The 17,179-nt window shown below is 42.0% G+C and overlaps 1 protein-coding gene across 3 annotated transcripts in view; it reads left to right on the top strand.

The window, feature by feature from the left end:
- The window catches only part of LOC104921326 (regulator of G-protein signaling 6), a 42,554-nt gene continuing 25,375 nt past the window's right edge, over positions 1 to 17,179 (top strand). For all 3 annotated transcript variants that reach the window (XM_010733824.3, XM_010733823.3, XM_019263484.2), the window contains exons 1-2: positions 1 to 354; positions 3,372 to 3,471. In XM_010733824.3, the coding sequence (XP_010732126.1) occupies positions 3,385 to 3,471 (87 nt within the window). In that variant the 5' untranslated portion in view covers positions 1 to 354; positions 3,372 to 3,384. The remainder of the gene's footprint in view (positions 355 to 3,371; positions 3,472 to 17,179) is intronic.

The following is a 17,179-nucleotide window of genomic DNA, read 5'->3' as shown; positions in this document are numbered from 1 at the left end:
TCCCGCTCAGACTCCAACACTTGCAGACAGAGGGAGAGGGGGGATGAACGAGGTGCACACATGTGAGGATCTCCTGAACTGCCGGGGCTAAGGCAGGACTGGTGAAGAGAGAAGAAGAGGAGGAGGAGGAGGAGGAACAGAGGAATACTGCAGTGACCAGCCAGCTTCTCTCTCTCTCTCTCTCTCTCTCTCTCTCCCTCTCGCTGCTTCACTGCTTTCATCACCCAGTCTTCTTCATCCCCTTCTCTCTCTCTCTCCCACTGCCAATTATACCATGAACCTGCCTGCTGCTTGTTGCTAAGGGGGAGCCAACCGGGGGAAGCAGAGTGGACCAGGCATTATTTTGTTTCTAAGGTAATGAATGCTTTAGTACTGGCAACTGTCAGGTGTCACAGATGTTGCATTACACTCGGACTAAACATGGCTTTGGGACTCACAGTCACAGTGTGGTTCTGGCTGTATCTGGAGCATGGCTTGTTCTGTGCATGTCTGTGTGCGAAACTCCAGTTTATTCAGTTTGTTTCAGTTGACTGGGCGTCTATTGGGTTGTTTATTCGAGCCACTGCGGGGGGGCTCTGCCATGTGAATACGTGTGTGTGTGTGTGTGTGTGCAATATCCTTTTGTGTTTGTCTCCTCGTGAATTGCTGCTGTGTGTTGTTTGGATTTTGGATTTGAGGTTGTGCATGTGCAGAGACACTCTTACACTGCAACATGAGGGCATACTGGGTGCTCTCGGTTTGTCTTTCAGGAACTCTCAGGGTCTGTACTCCATCACTTTGACACAAGCTTTCAATTAACATCTTGGATGGGCCCTCTGTGGAGTTTGATTTGCATGCTTGAGCAGCTTGTTTGGGAGGAAGTTGCTCTCTAGAATTACAGCTTCCTGTCCACAGGGGACCTATTGGCACACTATTGTTTTATTTAAGCAGGTGCTATGCAATCCATACTGCCATGCCTTTCTATGCGGCCCTCGAGGCAGATGCAAAGATTAGCTGTCTAATGTGCTCAGACTCTAAAAAGAGCACAGACACGTTGGGGAGTGCTGCACTCCGCACTTCTGGTGGCAATAACAAACAGTAAGGCGAGAGCGGATGATTACTTATTCACTCATGCGCATCACCATCATACTCCGTGGTGTAATAGATTAAAGTGTTCAACTACGGAGCCAAAGCCACCTTGCATGTCTGCTTTTGTGAAAGCCGGTGGCTTTTCCAGAGCCATTATCTGCAGTTGTTCAAACTTGTAACATTGCATGGCTACAGTTATATAATTCAACTACTCCAAACCCCTTACCAGTGGCCGAGGCCCTTGGCAAGATGCAGTGTTACTAATTCAGTTAATGTATGAAGGTTTCATATTGTGCCTGCTCATGTGTGCCTGACATAAAATACTGTCTGTGTTCTCTGTGCTCATCATAGTTCTTTTCATGAACAAATAGCAGTGAACAGTGAGGCCCAGTGAGCCGTGTGATTATTTTCTTTGCCAGGCAGCCTCATCCTCTCGCACTTTGTGTTTTATACAAGTACCAAAAAAATTATGAATGTGTCGAACTGTGTAATCCAACCCCTTCACCCCTCTTTCTTCCGCATGATTAAAGGACTAACAAATGGTTTAACTCATTTTAACACACACGGGAGTCTTCAATGGCAAAGGGTAGACGGGGCTAAGGAGGCTCGTTGAAGCCCAGTCGTCAGCGTGGGTTATGGAAATCCTTAGTTAAGCAGAATTAATTCTCCTGAGAGAGTGAGAGGGAGGGAGGGAGGGAGAGGACAGCCTAGAGAAAGTGATGGGGACTGTGTAGAGGTTGTAAATAAATCCCTTAACAGCAGCTCTCAAAGAATGAAGCCTGGGGGGGGCGGGGGCGGGTTAATATGAGGAGTGCAGGCAGATCAGAGGTAACCATCATATGATTGCTGTTAATGGAGTCAACACTTACAAAACGCTTAAAATAACAAACATAATGGCCAGTATTGACCACAGTTAAACCCTCAGTATCAATGCAGTAGGGCTGCATTCATTATGAACATCAGTTTCTTATAAAGATGACTCATCAACCTCGTCTCCACATTGTGGCTACGTGTTGTAGACACATCTCTGCTGTATAATCGCCACCCTGAGTCCCATGAGCTGATTTACTGCAGAGGTTCCCAACCTATTTTTGTCAGAAATCCCCCTTAATCGACACCCAACGTATTCAAATGTGTTTATTTGAATCGATTTGACTACTACTGATTATATAAACATGTTTCATAAACTGTCACTGTGGTCAGGTTATAGACCATGTTGAGTGGCAGAGGTTTTCTTTCATTACCATTACATTAACTAGTTCAACTGTTTATGCAATACTGTTAGCTATCCACCAAGTTCACTTAAGAAATTTAAACTAGCTATATATTTATCCATTTTAAGTTATATGCAACTTTTAAATATGACCATGCAATAACTAACTACTGTATATAAGTCTTAGCTAACTGTTTGAGGTATTTATATATGAGTCTTGGCTAAATTTGAGGTATAAGTACTAAGTACTAAATATTTCAACCGCTGTTTTATACGTGACTTTTAGCTATATTTACATTTACATTTAGTCATTTAGCAGACGCTTTTATCCAAAGCGACTTACAAAAAAGGGAAACAGTTGTGGTAAAGTGCAACTAGGACATGTTAATGCAGCAATAAGTACTGTGACAGTACCAGAGGGATATTTAGCATGTCCAGTTTTGGTAGTGCTAACAGAAGAGCTGGGTTTATCTAAAGAATATATACATGACTTGACTAAATTTGAGCTATATGTGACTGTGACAACTGTCCACTTTAAGTATACATGACTTTTAGCTAACTATGTGAGGTATATGTGACTTTTGACTGTTTTAACTGTTTATCCACTGTTCAGACCTCTCAGCTCATGCTGACAAGTTCATACTCAATTGCAAGCCTTAAATTATTACAGCTAACCTAAAAAGATATCTTTTTTAATAATGATAATATCAATTTTTCCTAAAATTAGTTAGTTGTTAGTTGTGATTAATTAGTTGAGCTACTTCACAATCTTTCATGCTGGTACCCCACAATAAGAAATTCTAGTTAGGAATCACTGCAGTATTTTGATTTGACTTTGTAGCTTAGTTAAAATTCATCTTGCATCAGCCTACCCGAGCTCTCTTATCTGTCCCTGTGTGACAGGCGTCTCCTCTCGGAGACAGCAGCACATTTTTGGCAGCTGAATGTCATCATGACGATAAAGGCTGGAGGAATGTTGGGAAATAAAAAAAATACTGACTGATTTTCATCAAATCGTTATTTCGTGTTCTTCCACCGACCAGTGGATGCTGGCTCCTGTGTTCATGTGGTTCATCTGTTTCATCGACAGGACTGAGTAAAAAATGGCAGAGGGGTCCCGAGACCAGGGAGGTGTGGTGGGCACGACTGATCCAGAGGAGGACTCCCCCAACATGATCGTCTATAGAAAGGTAGGGTCGACTCCATGTGTGTGTGCTACATGTAGCTTATATGAAGGGAGAAATTCGCTGAGAGGCAATGACCCGTAGACGGCTCCTGACAGCCCAGTGGTCTGTATCAGTGTGTATCCACCACACACCGTCTAACTCAGGTGTCAGGAAGCCTCTCTTGGAATAAGCTCTTTCTCTCAGTCCTTCTTCCTACATCTGTACCATGGGAAAATTCAGTCCTCCAATGTTTTAATCAGAGAGCGTTTGGGCAATGAGAGGTCCTTTTAGGGTCAAGGGTAATTACCTTGTACCCATGGTGCCTCACTTTCAATAGCTGCTGTTTGATTGGAGAGGGTGAGCGGTATTGGGGGCTAATTACGTGAATGTTCTGCCGGGAAGAAGTAGCTGATACTTCGGAGCTGGGATTGGGAACGTCCAATGAGGGGGTGGTTACTTCTCCTTAACTGACGAATAGCTTGTTCGTTTTCTGTCAGTGCTGTGACAGCCCACTTAAAAAAAAGAAAAAGCTTCTTTTGATCAGACTTAAACCACGGGATCCACTTAAACCACCAAACCACCAAGCCTTGATTATGGTGAAAATTGTGCTTATAAGCAGAAGGATGGAGTTGACAGAACCTGTCCCACTGTCCCAAATCTGTTGTTTCATCCTGCTCCTAATGATTGTCCGTTTATAAAGCGATATAAACAGATTAGTGGAGGGATGGGCGAGACAGGATGTGAAATAGTTGTTGGCAGTGGCTGTGTCACTGCTAAAAATCTCTTTTCTCTCTCGGTGTGTTTGTTAACTATGTGTCACTGTGGAGTTTCAGTGACAACTGCATCCAGTCTGCAGCTCATCTGGAAAAACTGCCAAGGATCTTCTTTGTTCTCAGAAACATGATAAATCTCTTGCAATACTTCTGATAATGATGCTGCTAGGATTGTGTGTCGCACGTCAGCATTTGGCAGTATAAGAGGTAGTGGAAGTGCATTGCCAGCAACAATTCACTTGTGTACTGTAAATACTCAGCCTGTTAGTGTAGCAGTGGGCATTTCTAGTCTCTTATAGTCTCTGCCAGGATTTCAGCAATGATAATCAATAATAAAATCAGAGCTATAGCCATAGCCAAAAATATTGGTACCCTTAAAATAATTCAAGCATCCTTTAATTTGTGATTAAACTCACATGTAGCAATTTACAGGTGCTAAAACATTTTTTTGGAGGAGCATGAACAATTTCAAGGCTACTCCAGAGATCTTAATGATCTTGTGTCCACTGTGCACAAGATTGCGAAGAAGTTTACTGTAGCTAATCTTCCTGGACCAGGACAAAAGATGAAGAATTGATGAAGAATTTCAATGAAATGGAGCTTCATTCTTCTGTATTCAGAAAACAAAATGAGGCCTTCAAAGAAAAGAACACGGTCCTTACAGTCAAACATGGTGCAGGTTGGCTGATGTTTTGCCGTTGCTTTGCTGCGTTAGGTGCTGGATCTCTTCACTCTGTGCATGGCATTATAAGATCTGAAGACTACCAAAATAATTCTGGGGCGCAATGTAGGGCCCGGTGTCAGAAAGCTGGGTCTCCGTCAGAGATCATGGGTCTTAGAGCAGGACAACACTTTTAAAAAGGCCCCAAAAATGGTTTAAGACAAAGCGCTGGAGAGTTCTGAAGTTGTCAGCGATGAGTCCAGATCTAAATCACACAGAGCGCCTGTGGAGTGATCTCAAAACAGTGTTTGGGAAAGACCTGAAGCAGCTGGAAAAGGAGAGTGGTCTGAAATTCCAGTACAGAGGTGTAAGAAACTCACTGGTGGTTACAGGAAGCTAGATATTTTTATTTAGAGTCAGGTTATTATTATAGTATAAAGCGGATGAGGGTGCCAATAAATTTGAGTTTTATGTGGAATATTTTTTTTGTGTGTTTGTCGTTCCAAAGCAAACAGAAGAAGTAAACATAAAAATACCAAAGCATTTGTAATAAACTACTTTTTGGGAAAGATAGAGCACTGTGTCAGAAATGCAGAGGTGTCAGTATATTTATCCATGACTGTAGGATCGTTTTGAGACAAATGGCTTCTCTCACTAAAGCCCACATGATCACGACAGGTGTCGCATAGCCTTTAAAGAATATTTATGTACTGTGTGTGTGTGTGCATGTTTTGTGCCTATACTACATGGTAATGCATTCATTGTTTATTCAGCATCGTCATTATCCTCCGTATTCTAAGAACCTGTCACACTGCAGAGAGAACATATTGTAGTTGCATGTAACGCTGGATATCTTTATGGATTTCACAGCAGAGCTTGATTATGTAACGGTACACATGCCTGGAGGCGACGCATTTAAGAGGCTAGTTTTTGCTTGTCAGGATGCCGCCTGAGGGAATATTCATCATTCATCATTTCACGTTTTAGTCATACGCAGTGACAACAGACAGATGATTCTGAGAGCGACAGGATTTTTCCGCCCTTCCTGCTTTGAAAATGTGATTTTGGATTTGAAGCTGAAAGCTGAGGAATAATAATAATAATAATAATAATTTGAGACCAAACATTTACCTTTAGCGTTTGGTCGTGATGTAGCGCCTGACCTTCCATTTAATTGATTACTCATTTTTGCCTCATCGCCAATAACTAGCGGAAGATGTCAAAGAGGCGTTTGGTCGTGATAGAGAGGTGCTCGGTCTTTGAGGGCAGAGCGCCCATAGCCTCTGGACTCGGTGGGTGGGAAGCCTGGCGCAGTGTGAAGGCACCGCTCACAGAGAGGCAGATGGCCACCAATATGCTCAGTCGAGTGGGAAAACACTGGCAGCTTCATCCCAAAGGCCTGAGCCCCTGTCAGCTGGATGACATCAGTATCTTATTGCAAGAAGACAGAAATATTTCAAAGTGTGGGTAAAATTTAAAGAAGGTAGGGGTTAAGATACCTTTACTTCTATTGCTGTATCTGTTAGGTAAACTGTGTAGGCAGACAAAGGTGAATGTGATGTATTTAGCCATTAGAGAGGATGAGTGCTCAGGAGGGGAGGAGGCTGTCTCCGTCCATGCAGTGTAGGTGCTGCAGTGCTATCTTGCTCTCCCACGAAAAAAAAGGAAGGAAGTCAAGCAAAACAATCCAATAACTGCAGGACGTCTTATTGCCCCGAGAACTCGGAGAGAAAATTTGGTCTAACAGAAGTAGGTTGCACACATACTGCAAAATGCACTGCCCGTGTTCCTGCTGCTGTGCTTTTTACCTCGCTATGTTTGGTATGCTCAGCAGACAGAATGTGAATACAACTGGCACCAGGAGGAACACAAAAAAGAGACCACAATGAGAAGCACTACTGTGTTAGGAAATGCAATAAAGCCGAGGAGAGATGCCACTTTACCGCTCACTAACTATTAATAGCTAACATCTCTCGACCCTGAGTGTGTGTCTTTCTCCTTTTTAGCCCCCTCCGTGACTCGCGGGGCCAAGACTGTTGCTGTGACGGCTGCCTGGTTTTTGACACACGCAGTTAATTATTGCCGAAGGCGCTCTTGTCCTAATCAGGGAGAGTTAAGGATTTGTACCCCCATCCCCTCCTTCCTTTTATTCAGGTCATTAAATGTTTGATTGTATAATTCTTGGCAGCCAGCTCTTATATCTGAAGGCGGGTATTAGCTATAGTATGTGTGGTAGAATCGCACAAAAATTTGATCCAGATGAGTTTTTTATAGAAGCTATTAGTGGGTAAATATTAGTAATGAGCCATGCCAGGAAGTTCAAAGGCACCACGTGGTGCTAGTGTCCTTTGGGTATGTGTGAGGTTTACTAGCAGAGAGTACACATTGGTTGACTGTTGCAAATGTGTTACTAGCAAGTGGCAACCTCCGTGGCTGTGAAGTGAAGCCAGTCTGAAAGTGCCAAAAAAAACTGCAGTTCCTTGAGCAGCACTTGAGGCCGGCTACGTTCCTGACAACTGCACTGAGTCTGGATTTGTTTAACTCACCCGTTATGAATTATATTAAGACTTCAAGTTATGCAGAATTAACAGCGTGGCTGCTTTGACTGACAGGTAGGTGTCGTTACGGATGGCATGATTGAGCAACCAGGAGTCATTCAATCCGCCTCAGGCCAGCCTCAGATTAGATGTACCGCTCCTTCCACCTCCCGCTAATCTAAATATCGGAAAAGACGTGGATCATCGGTGGACCTGAGGCAGGCCAAATCATGCCTGGGTGCACAAACAAGTCATCTGGCTCGAGGAATTACAGTTATTAGCACTTCTGCAGTGGTTTCTTTTCTCAACACCGGAGGTTGCCGCTTGGTCTTTTTACCCATACGGCATCAGTTCTTAATATCGTCAGCAATGATTGAACCGTTTTCAAGTTATTTCACAGTAAAATAAAGATCAGTCAGGTCTGTGGGCTAGCTTTGACAAACATGACACCAAAATGAACAATCTGAGCTCTCATTTAGCTTCATTATAATTTTCATTCTATTATTTTCAGCAGCAGGAGTAAATCCCTAAAAAAAAAAACAAGAAGCTTGACGTTGATGAAGTTGTCATGTGCTTTAATTGTTTGTTGGTCTCATAGCTTCTGCTTCTATTGTGTGATGAGGGCTCCTCTTGAACCGTGACAAGCTGTGTTAACTCTGCGTCTCCTCGCCTCTCCTCTCTCCTGTTCAGGACTTAAAAAGGATGCAATCAGCATGCCAACCAAAATCTAATCAACTCTTGTTTTTCTTTTTTGGCTCAACCAATTATTTGACAAACAAACCAAACAACATAAAAAAGATACTATTGTTCCATCCTATGGTTAAATACTCATCAATGCTCCTATTGGGCTGACAGATTATTCTATCAGCTTTCTAATGCTATTTATGACTTACTGCAGTGTAATCAGGTGTTGGAAATGTTTCATAAATGTTGTCTCGTCACAAAAACATTTGAGAACCACTGAGCTAGTACACGAGGCAGCGGCACTGTCACGTCCTGACTCATCTGTTGCACCAGCAACAGGCGATAACTGCTTCACCTCCTCTGGCCTCAGCTGAACCCTGCTGCCTTCATCCTTTTTCTTTTTGCAAAAGCTTCTTACATCCACAGCCTTCAAGTCTTGACTTAGTGAATTAACTCTCTTTCTCGCTCATGCGCTCTTGTATGTGACAAATAGTGTAAACCCCGGTACTTTTTTTTTTTTTGCTTTTGCCTCTTGGATCAAACATGTTGATGATGTTGGGTATTTATAAAACATTCAGGGACTGTAGCCTCAGATGCCGAGGCCCAATGACACCACTGCCGGCCAGGCACCTAAAAAAGAAACACAGCATTGACCCTCGTGCTAGTGTTAATGTGTCAGATGCTGCCTGCTCACCAGCTGGGACCTTCTTTTTTTTTTTTCTGCAAACACTGGACGACAACTCTAAAAGAGCGATGAGCAGTATCATAGCTGCCATTTCAGGGCAGAGATTGAGCGATTGTTGATGCGATTGTTTTTCATTTAAATGTCAGGTGATTTTTGTGAGTTTTCTTAATATTTGGTGGGCGAAACTGTGGAGCATAAAATGGAAACCACACTCCAACCATACTTTCCAGTCATGTCCGGAGTTGAGTCATTTTTAGAAGGATGTATTAGACGCGTTGAGGGAAGCGCTCCACCAAGATATCCCCAAAGACCCGAAGGTGGTCCTCCTTGGTTCAATTTCTGAAGGCTTAGAGGGGAGAGACCAAGTCTAACCTGAACCGCCAACAACAACAACATCTGGCTTAAAAAATATAGTAACTGTATGAGATCAAACAAATGACGTACGTGATAAGGCTGCAAAGATCCATATTTGTAAAAAGGTGAAACACGGTGACGGAGTTCTGAAATTCATGCCACACCAACCTCACCCCTTCTTCTGTTGTATCATGATGAAATTTGTGATTTACACCCTTGGGGATCTAACTAACTCCGTGCTTAGGGACTTTTTACTTCCTGAGTCACAGCCACGTTACACACTTTTAATCTATTATTCTGTTATCTGAAGAACTAAACGTTGTATTATTTGTTTTTGTTTTTTGTTTTTTACTACCTTTGCCATTTTTTTCTTCCCCCCTCCACTCCACTTTTTCTGCTTCTTGCTAATTAATAATTAAAGTTCATTTCAAGTGTTCCATCTTTGGAAAAAAATATCCGTTCCTCTGAGACATCATATCCCCCATTCATTTATGCATACCCAGCACATATTTTTTTATCATCATTTGGTATTTTTATCCATGTATGTGCTTGTGTATGTGAAGAGGAGAAGACTAAAAGGGAAAAACAAAAGGATGTAAGATGTGTTTTAGTGCCTTATCAAAACATAGTATTTCTAAGTCAGATTGACAGATCTTTAAATGTGCATTTGCATGAACATTACACACTGTTGTCATACATGACATTTGAAATTTGCTCCGGTAGTAGGAGCTATAGAGTGATCGCACGTGTCACTCCTGACAGGATAAATGTTCAATCTAACAGCCTGAGTGACGGGAGAAGACGTGATAACCGTCGATGCTAACCTCCCGCACCGTCCACATCAGTGGCTGTCAGCTGGATTTAGACACAGGACACAGGAGGAGTTCACTCCTACAGTACAGTGCAGATGATACGGAGATACTGGCGATGCAACTAAAACTACGGCAATCACACCAACGGAAAAATGCTGAATTTCCCTTGAGTGGCAGGAGAAGATGAAATTACTGTAAATAGCAGCTTCCCACATCGTCCATTCACCTACCACAGCAGGGACTGACAGCTGGTTAAGTTTGAAGGGCCAAGAGTGCTGAATCGCTCTAGTTCTGCTGGTCAGAACGAAGGTATCCTGCATGTTGTTTTTTTTTCTGCTGCCATGAGTCACACTCTCTTCTCTCGCTCAAGTGCCCCTGGGGCCCATGGAGGGTATATCTCTCCTCTTTTAAGACTAACCTCCATCCGAGGTGTCTATGGGCCACTAGTTGTTGTTCCTGTGTGCACTTAAGATATCACAGTCCGGCCAAATGCTCTGGATATCACCTCTGCAGCTGCAGGGACGAGTTCTCCCTGCACTTTATCATGTATGACCATTTTAACGCCATCTCCACTTGCACCATGGGAGCCTTTATCTGATGCGCTGGTATGGGCTGAAGTATCAGGGTCACGATGAAGCCTGTGTGCCTGTATGCTAAGTGCCAGTGTGGGTTGCTTTCCTAGTTGGGTCAATAAGATAAAACAACAGTAACAGCGTAAAGCTCTATCTCTTATATAACCAATTCCTGTTGTGTGTTGGCCTCTCTTCTTTCCAGTTAAGCAGAAGGACCAACACATGAAAATCCTGGAAGTCCACTGGAAAACAAATTATAATTGGATAATAATTCACAGTGTTTTGGCAGCCTGTGCCCTGTGTTGACAGGATTATTCCCCTCATCCATAGAGAATCACTGTGACTGAAATAAAAGGCTTTTCTCCAGTGAGGAAAGTCCTTCCTGTGCCAAAGCCTCTCCTGGGCTCCCTCACTGTTTGCACATTGCTGACAGTGTGCACCTAAAGGAGCACATTTAATAATGCCGCCAGTGTTTCTGTGCTTTCGTATTGAGACTGAAGCGTGAAGCTGCATATGCATGCATAGGGTGATGTTAATAGGGTGCTTGGTGGGGAGTCGTCTGCCACCACCACTACGTCCCACTTCTAAATGCTCTCCAAACCCCTTTGAGCTTTTTCACTTATTGCACCTTAAATACCTCCTGCTGTACTCTGAATAACCTCGGCATCTCTACAGGACACTGTCTTGGGGTTGATGTAATAACATCAGCGAGGATACTGGCAGGTTAAACTGTTTGTTGATGATGATGCTGCTAAAGAATAAACTCTTCTTCGTCATCATGTACAGTAAATACTAATAACTTATTGGAACCGGCTCTGACATTTGTGTGTTAAAAGCTGCTGGTACGAGGTCCCTTGGGGTGACACTTTGACGAGCATGACAGCAGTGAGTCGCTGGGCAAACTGTAGCCCCGCGGTAGTGCTGACACAATGAATTAAAAAAAAAAATTGGATGTGAAAAGACTACAAGCTTTTACAGAGCCACATGTTTTTGTTACATTGAAAACAAATACTACGGAAGCCCCAAGCGGTCATGCATTCATACATTTTATTTCCTGTGTTTTCTCATTTTAATAAATTGATTTTATTTGTTTTCTTGAGCTCTCAAGTTATTTATGTCATTATGTTGAAATAATAATAATGTTTTTTCCTGTTTTCTGAGATGAGATAAAGCTCTTTTACACTACATATCTCATTCACCCATTCACACACATTCATAAACTGATGGCATTGGCTGCCATGCAAGGTTCCAATTGCTCGTCAGTTTGAGGAGCTAACCATTCAAACACATTCACACACCGATGGTGCAGCCTTCGGGAGCAATTTGGGGTTCGGTATCTTGCCCAAGGACACTTCGGCGCTCCCGATTCTCTATTTAAATTTTATTTTGATTACCTCCAAGCCACAGCCGGCCCTAACAATGCCATAATTAATTAGAGATCTGGAGAAAACAAAAGGATAGTCTATCATATTAAATCACTGCAGGAAACATCATTCAGTGTAGCAATGTCAGAGTACCGTATGTTGCAGTGTCAATGATTTAATGTGCTAGACCAACCTTTTGTTTTCTCCAGATCTCAAATTAACTGGCATTATCTTGAAAATGTTTCATCATCTTGAGATTTTGAGAAAACCTTCAACAAACATTTGTTATTTTGACATAATGACATGACATAATAACTCCAGATATTGAGAAAACAAATAAATTTAACTTGTTCTTACAAGAAAACAGGAAATAAAACGTGACTGCTTAAAATCAATATGAAATATTACGTAAATATTACGTTTTGTTTTTCAACGTAGAATGAGCCTTGCAGGTTCTTCTACGGAGTCCACCATATTGCCCGTCATTTTTCTACAGTAGCCCAGAATGGACAAAACCAAACACTGGCTCCAGATAGATTTTTGTATTTTTGTGCTTCAAGGCTACCGTAGTTTCTGCTTCACACTAAATACAACGCTAGATGCCATAAATCCTACAGACTCGCCCTTGAATAACTACCTTAAAAAATGAAAATTAGAGCGCAGTTTAGAAAAAACATTTCCAAATACTTAAATACTTCCTAGTAAAGAATACCAATAACTTGGTGTAGCTGGGGGAGTAGCCTATCAACTAGCTCTTTTGCACTAATTATGACTTCAAGTTAAAGATGTATGCATTTTCAACCCCTTTCTAATACATGCCTTTCTTAATATGATATAATATTTACAGAAGGTTTAGTCTGTAATCGTATTAAGCTTTTCTGTCCACTGTTTTGGCGTCATTAAGCCATAGAGATGGATTCACTTTGTGAACTGATCTGGTTTTCAAGGGTGCAGTAACATCCAGGGCTGATGAGCATAGGTCATTAAAGTGGCTAACCAAATCATTTGTGCGTGCAGTGTATGTGCAGAATGAGCCGTAAGTCTGCTTTTACTCAATTCGGCTGATGAAAATTTAATAACTGATTGAGCATTAAGGATGCAGGAACAGATGGTTCATTTGTCCCGCAAATTAAATAACAACCTTTATCAAGCAATGTTCGTGTGATCAGAGTCAATGATCGTCAGTGTGGAGTTCCTTCTATAAAGTTGCAGATATTATTGATTGAATCAGACACGTGATGGCTAAATTAAACAGAATTCAGATACATGCCTGCAGATTATTTTCAAAATTTGACCTCGCTGCTTCGTCTCGTACAACTTTGTCTTTTTCATGCTTTAATTTCTGCTGCAACTTCAACTCCGACTTGTTCAAACCGTTGGGGATCCTGTCTAGAAATTCTCCTTGCCTCCCCCCTTGTCCCATTTTCACTCTGACAACACTGCTAATCAAAGAAAATGAGTATTTTGTCACCACTGCCAGTTTTTTGTTGGCGGTACATTTTATTTTTGAATTGGCAGACCAGCCGGTGATGAGAATGTCTTCAATATGCTGAATAGAGCTGATGAAGTATGGTTCTCTGATGGAAAAAAAAAAAGAGAGAAAATCTGTGCGCCACTTGCCCGATTACAAGATTTTTCATATTTGAATCTTTGAATGCCTCATTAGACTGCTCATTCTCTGCTCAGACACTAAAAGACATTCTTAAAAAATGAAAAATATCAGAAAAATCTAGCCTCACTCATTCACGACATTGCCTTTAATTACCTCTGACAAAGGCAAAGAGCATAATACAGTGCTGCTTGTCACACAATGAAGGCTGTAAGTGAAATATGCTGATCAACGACACTTTGACCAACCCAACAAATGTACGGTAATTGGAGCACCATCTGCCAACTCTCCCATTTGTATTGTTTACAGACACATCTGATAGGATGATGGATAGAAATGAGTTCCCCTGAAAATAGAAGGTCTGACTCAAATGGAGACAGTCAGAGAGGGACTGAGTGTCATCTGTGTACTGTTGAACCACAGGTAATGATGGAGTGTCTGTTGCTGGAGTGCTGTGACTCTCTGTAATTGTCTCTGTGTTGAGGCTGAAGCAGGAATGAGTCACCCAGGCCCCAAATGTTAATCACCATCGCCAGCTACTCTGACTAAACCACCCCTTGGAGGAGAGACCACTCCAGAGCGTGGACCTGCACCCCTGAATCACATCCTTAGCATCCTCAGTTCAGTTCAGACCACCCTGACTCTCTAACATTGCCCCTTGGGATTTCTCTGTTAAGTTGTTCGCTGTCACTTCAGCTCCCCAAACTTTGAAAATTAATTGGACAAATGACTGAAATGTCCTTGTGTATTTGTCTGGTTCGGTTACAGCCGTGGTCATAAAAGATCTAAACAACCCATTTGTCAAAAATGACATTATCATCCTCTGGTACGAAACAAGATTTCCAACTGAATTTGGCACATTAGGGAAGCTGGACATTATATGAGTGAATCAGATAATCTGTGGCAGATTTTCTTTCATTTTTTCCTCCTTGGCTCGAAAATAATAGAAATGTCCTTGTGGGAGACCTTGCTGTCTGCCGACTCCCATTTCCACTCCAATTGCTCTGTCAATAACTCATACGACAGAGGCCAAATCCATAACAAAGCAGAGGCCATATCCATAACAAAGCCGTGATTACTTTCATCAAACTGAGCGAGAGAAAAACCTTAGCAAGGGGAAATGCAGAATGTGGCATAAGCTGGAGGTTGAACCCGCTCTTATCTGGTGTACTTTACATTTGAATTTCACATACACATACAAGAGAGAGTCCTCTACACCAAGTATCCTATATCTTCTACCAGTGCGAGAAACCTTTATTAATCCCAGCTTCCTACTACTTACACGTGTCAGGCAACATGAGCCTAATTTATTTAGACACTCCAATACATCCAGCTTTGAATCTGACACCGTTGCATTTGCTTTGAATGGAAATTTGTCTTCATTAACGGAAAAGACAGAAGAAGGGAGTGCTGAAGCTTTTAAGCTTAATAATCATCAGAATCGATTAGGTTCAGGCCGGAGAGAGAGCGAGGCGGTGACTATGCCACGATAGGGTGGTAACACGAGAAGAGGCTAACATGGTTATTCCCACGCTTCGGAGGCACAGCTGGCTGCAAGGAGCAAATGCACATTCATAAATGTGTGATCTTTTTTCACGGTGGGGACCGTGGCTTTGAATATTGCTAGGGCTGTCCCCATATCAGGAGTTGTTTTTATAAAGACTCGACATTATTACTGACGTCTTTTCTTTAGCACCACTTGTTTAAATGTGAGAACATATATGTAATATTCACTCCTCTGCCCAATTAGTGTCAGTTCAGTGAACCTGCAGAGCTGCTGCACCCACACTCAACTCCTATCAGCCCATGTTAGTTTCATGTTTCACTTGTTACACCTCTCTTTTCTATTTTTAGTCCTTTGTTCATCATCTGTGATGTGCAAACATCAGATATCTACATAGTCAGAGAAGGTAAAAGTGTGTGACCATGCCATAGTTCGCTTATAAAATCCAAGCACACCACGGAGCGTCTCTCCCGCCGGGCTGCTGACAGCACTGTCAGCCCGAGGAGTCAGTCAGTTCAAAAGTAGTTTAGCTGACTTCACTAACATTTAGTGGCAGAGCTGAAAGGGAATGAGGAATAAAGATGTTATAAACTGTGCTTAAAGCAGAATATGGATTTAGCGCTCCTAAACTTCAATGCACTCTGGCAATGACTTCTTTCACCATGAGTATCTTTAAGGACAGACTGCCTGAAAACTGCATTAAAACTACAAAGACACAAAATTCTTGAGAGCAATCAGCTGGGATCCAGCTAAGGGGAAGTTATGACAGTAGACTTTTCTCTCTGCCTTTAGACGTGGTTGAACAATTGGTCATACAAACTGCTTTGTTTTAAGTATACTGAGGCCTTGAGAGGCTAGCCTGCCAGCTAAGAGGATCAAACATGAAAACAAGACAATTCAGGGGTTACCAGGTGTTTTGGTGGAGGCTAGCTGAGTCCCCCAACCTGCAGCCTGTGTGCTAAGCTCACTCGAAAATGTTGAGAGTGATACTGGGATTATCTGTAATGTTTAAAGTCCGTGTAAATAAGAATAAATATGTATTCCGAGTTTGTCAGACCAAAGAAGAAAGTGTTATTAACCACCCAGCCAAATTTAAATGATTAAAAATATTGACAAGTTCATGTTTTATGTTATATTAAGTGTCAAAATTGGGTAAAAATTAGCAGTATTAGTAGTAGTAGCAGCATTTAAGCGGCAATTTTGAAGCGACTGAGTTTATGACTAACTTTGAAACACTCTGAGTGAGATGAATTCATGTCCATCTGCTCGGGGTGCAGCTGTATGCTCAGGGTGACCTCAGTGTGTCATCAAGCCACCCTTTAAGGACCGCCCAAAAAATCTGAAACTGGACTGAAAACTGGTGAAAAACTGTCTCTACATTTCAGTAATATATCATTCAAAGTCTTTTCACACGTTTTATTTAATGTATTTATTACTGTGACTTGTTACTCTGTCATGCTTAACTGCCCAACACTATGTGTGTGATCTCAGAGAAGGCTATCCTGTAAACTGTTTATTTGTGGTTTGTGTTCATTTTACAGAAAAGCACCAGAACGGTTTTAGAATCGCACTGTGATAAGCTAAATCCTCTCCTCTTGTCAAATAGTGATGTTAGCTCAACTACAATCTTATTCAGCTAAAGTATGACATCCAGCTTCAATGGTAAAAGTGATTTTGCCTGATGACGTCACGCTAAATGATGACATATTGTTAAAAAAAAGGCTTTTCCTTTGGATGACATTGCTGTTCTTTGACTACTCTGTTACAGCCTATTAAAACTACATTTCTTGCTTCACGCTTCACTGGTGCACTGATAGCTACCTGCAGCTGTGGACAAAACAAAATTACTGGTCATTAGCTCATAAAACACACCCAACACTGGTAAAACATGGACTCATATCTTGGATTCGCCATCAACAATAAACTTGTTCAGCGCTGCATCACTTCTATCCATGTTATCCGTGAAGTCAGAGCACTGTCTGTTGCCCCCAACTTCCTGTTGTTGTTCTTCACCATCTCGACCACCCCCAGCAAAAACAAAATTACCAGTGTCACACATATTGCCTCCAAAATCATCTGCTCCCACCCGCCCAAACTTTCAGACAGAGCCATCACACGCCTAGCACCCACAATAGCAAATGACACTGATCACCCCCTCAACCATCACTTCACATTAC

The sequence above is a fragment of the Larimichthys crocea genome, chromosome XXIV (assembly GCF_000972845.2).
Source record: "Larimichthys crocea isolate SSNF chromosome XXIV, L_crocea_2.0, whole genome shotgun sequence".
NCBI lineage: Eukaryota > Metazoa > Chordata > Actinopteri > Sciaenidae > Larimichthys > Larimichthys crocea.
The sequence above is the reverse complement of the archived record's forward strand: the minus strand, read 5'-3'. Positions and strand labels throughout refer to the sequence as shown.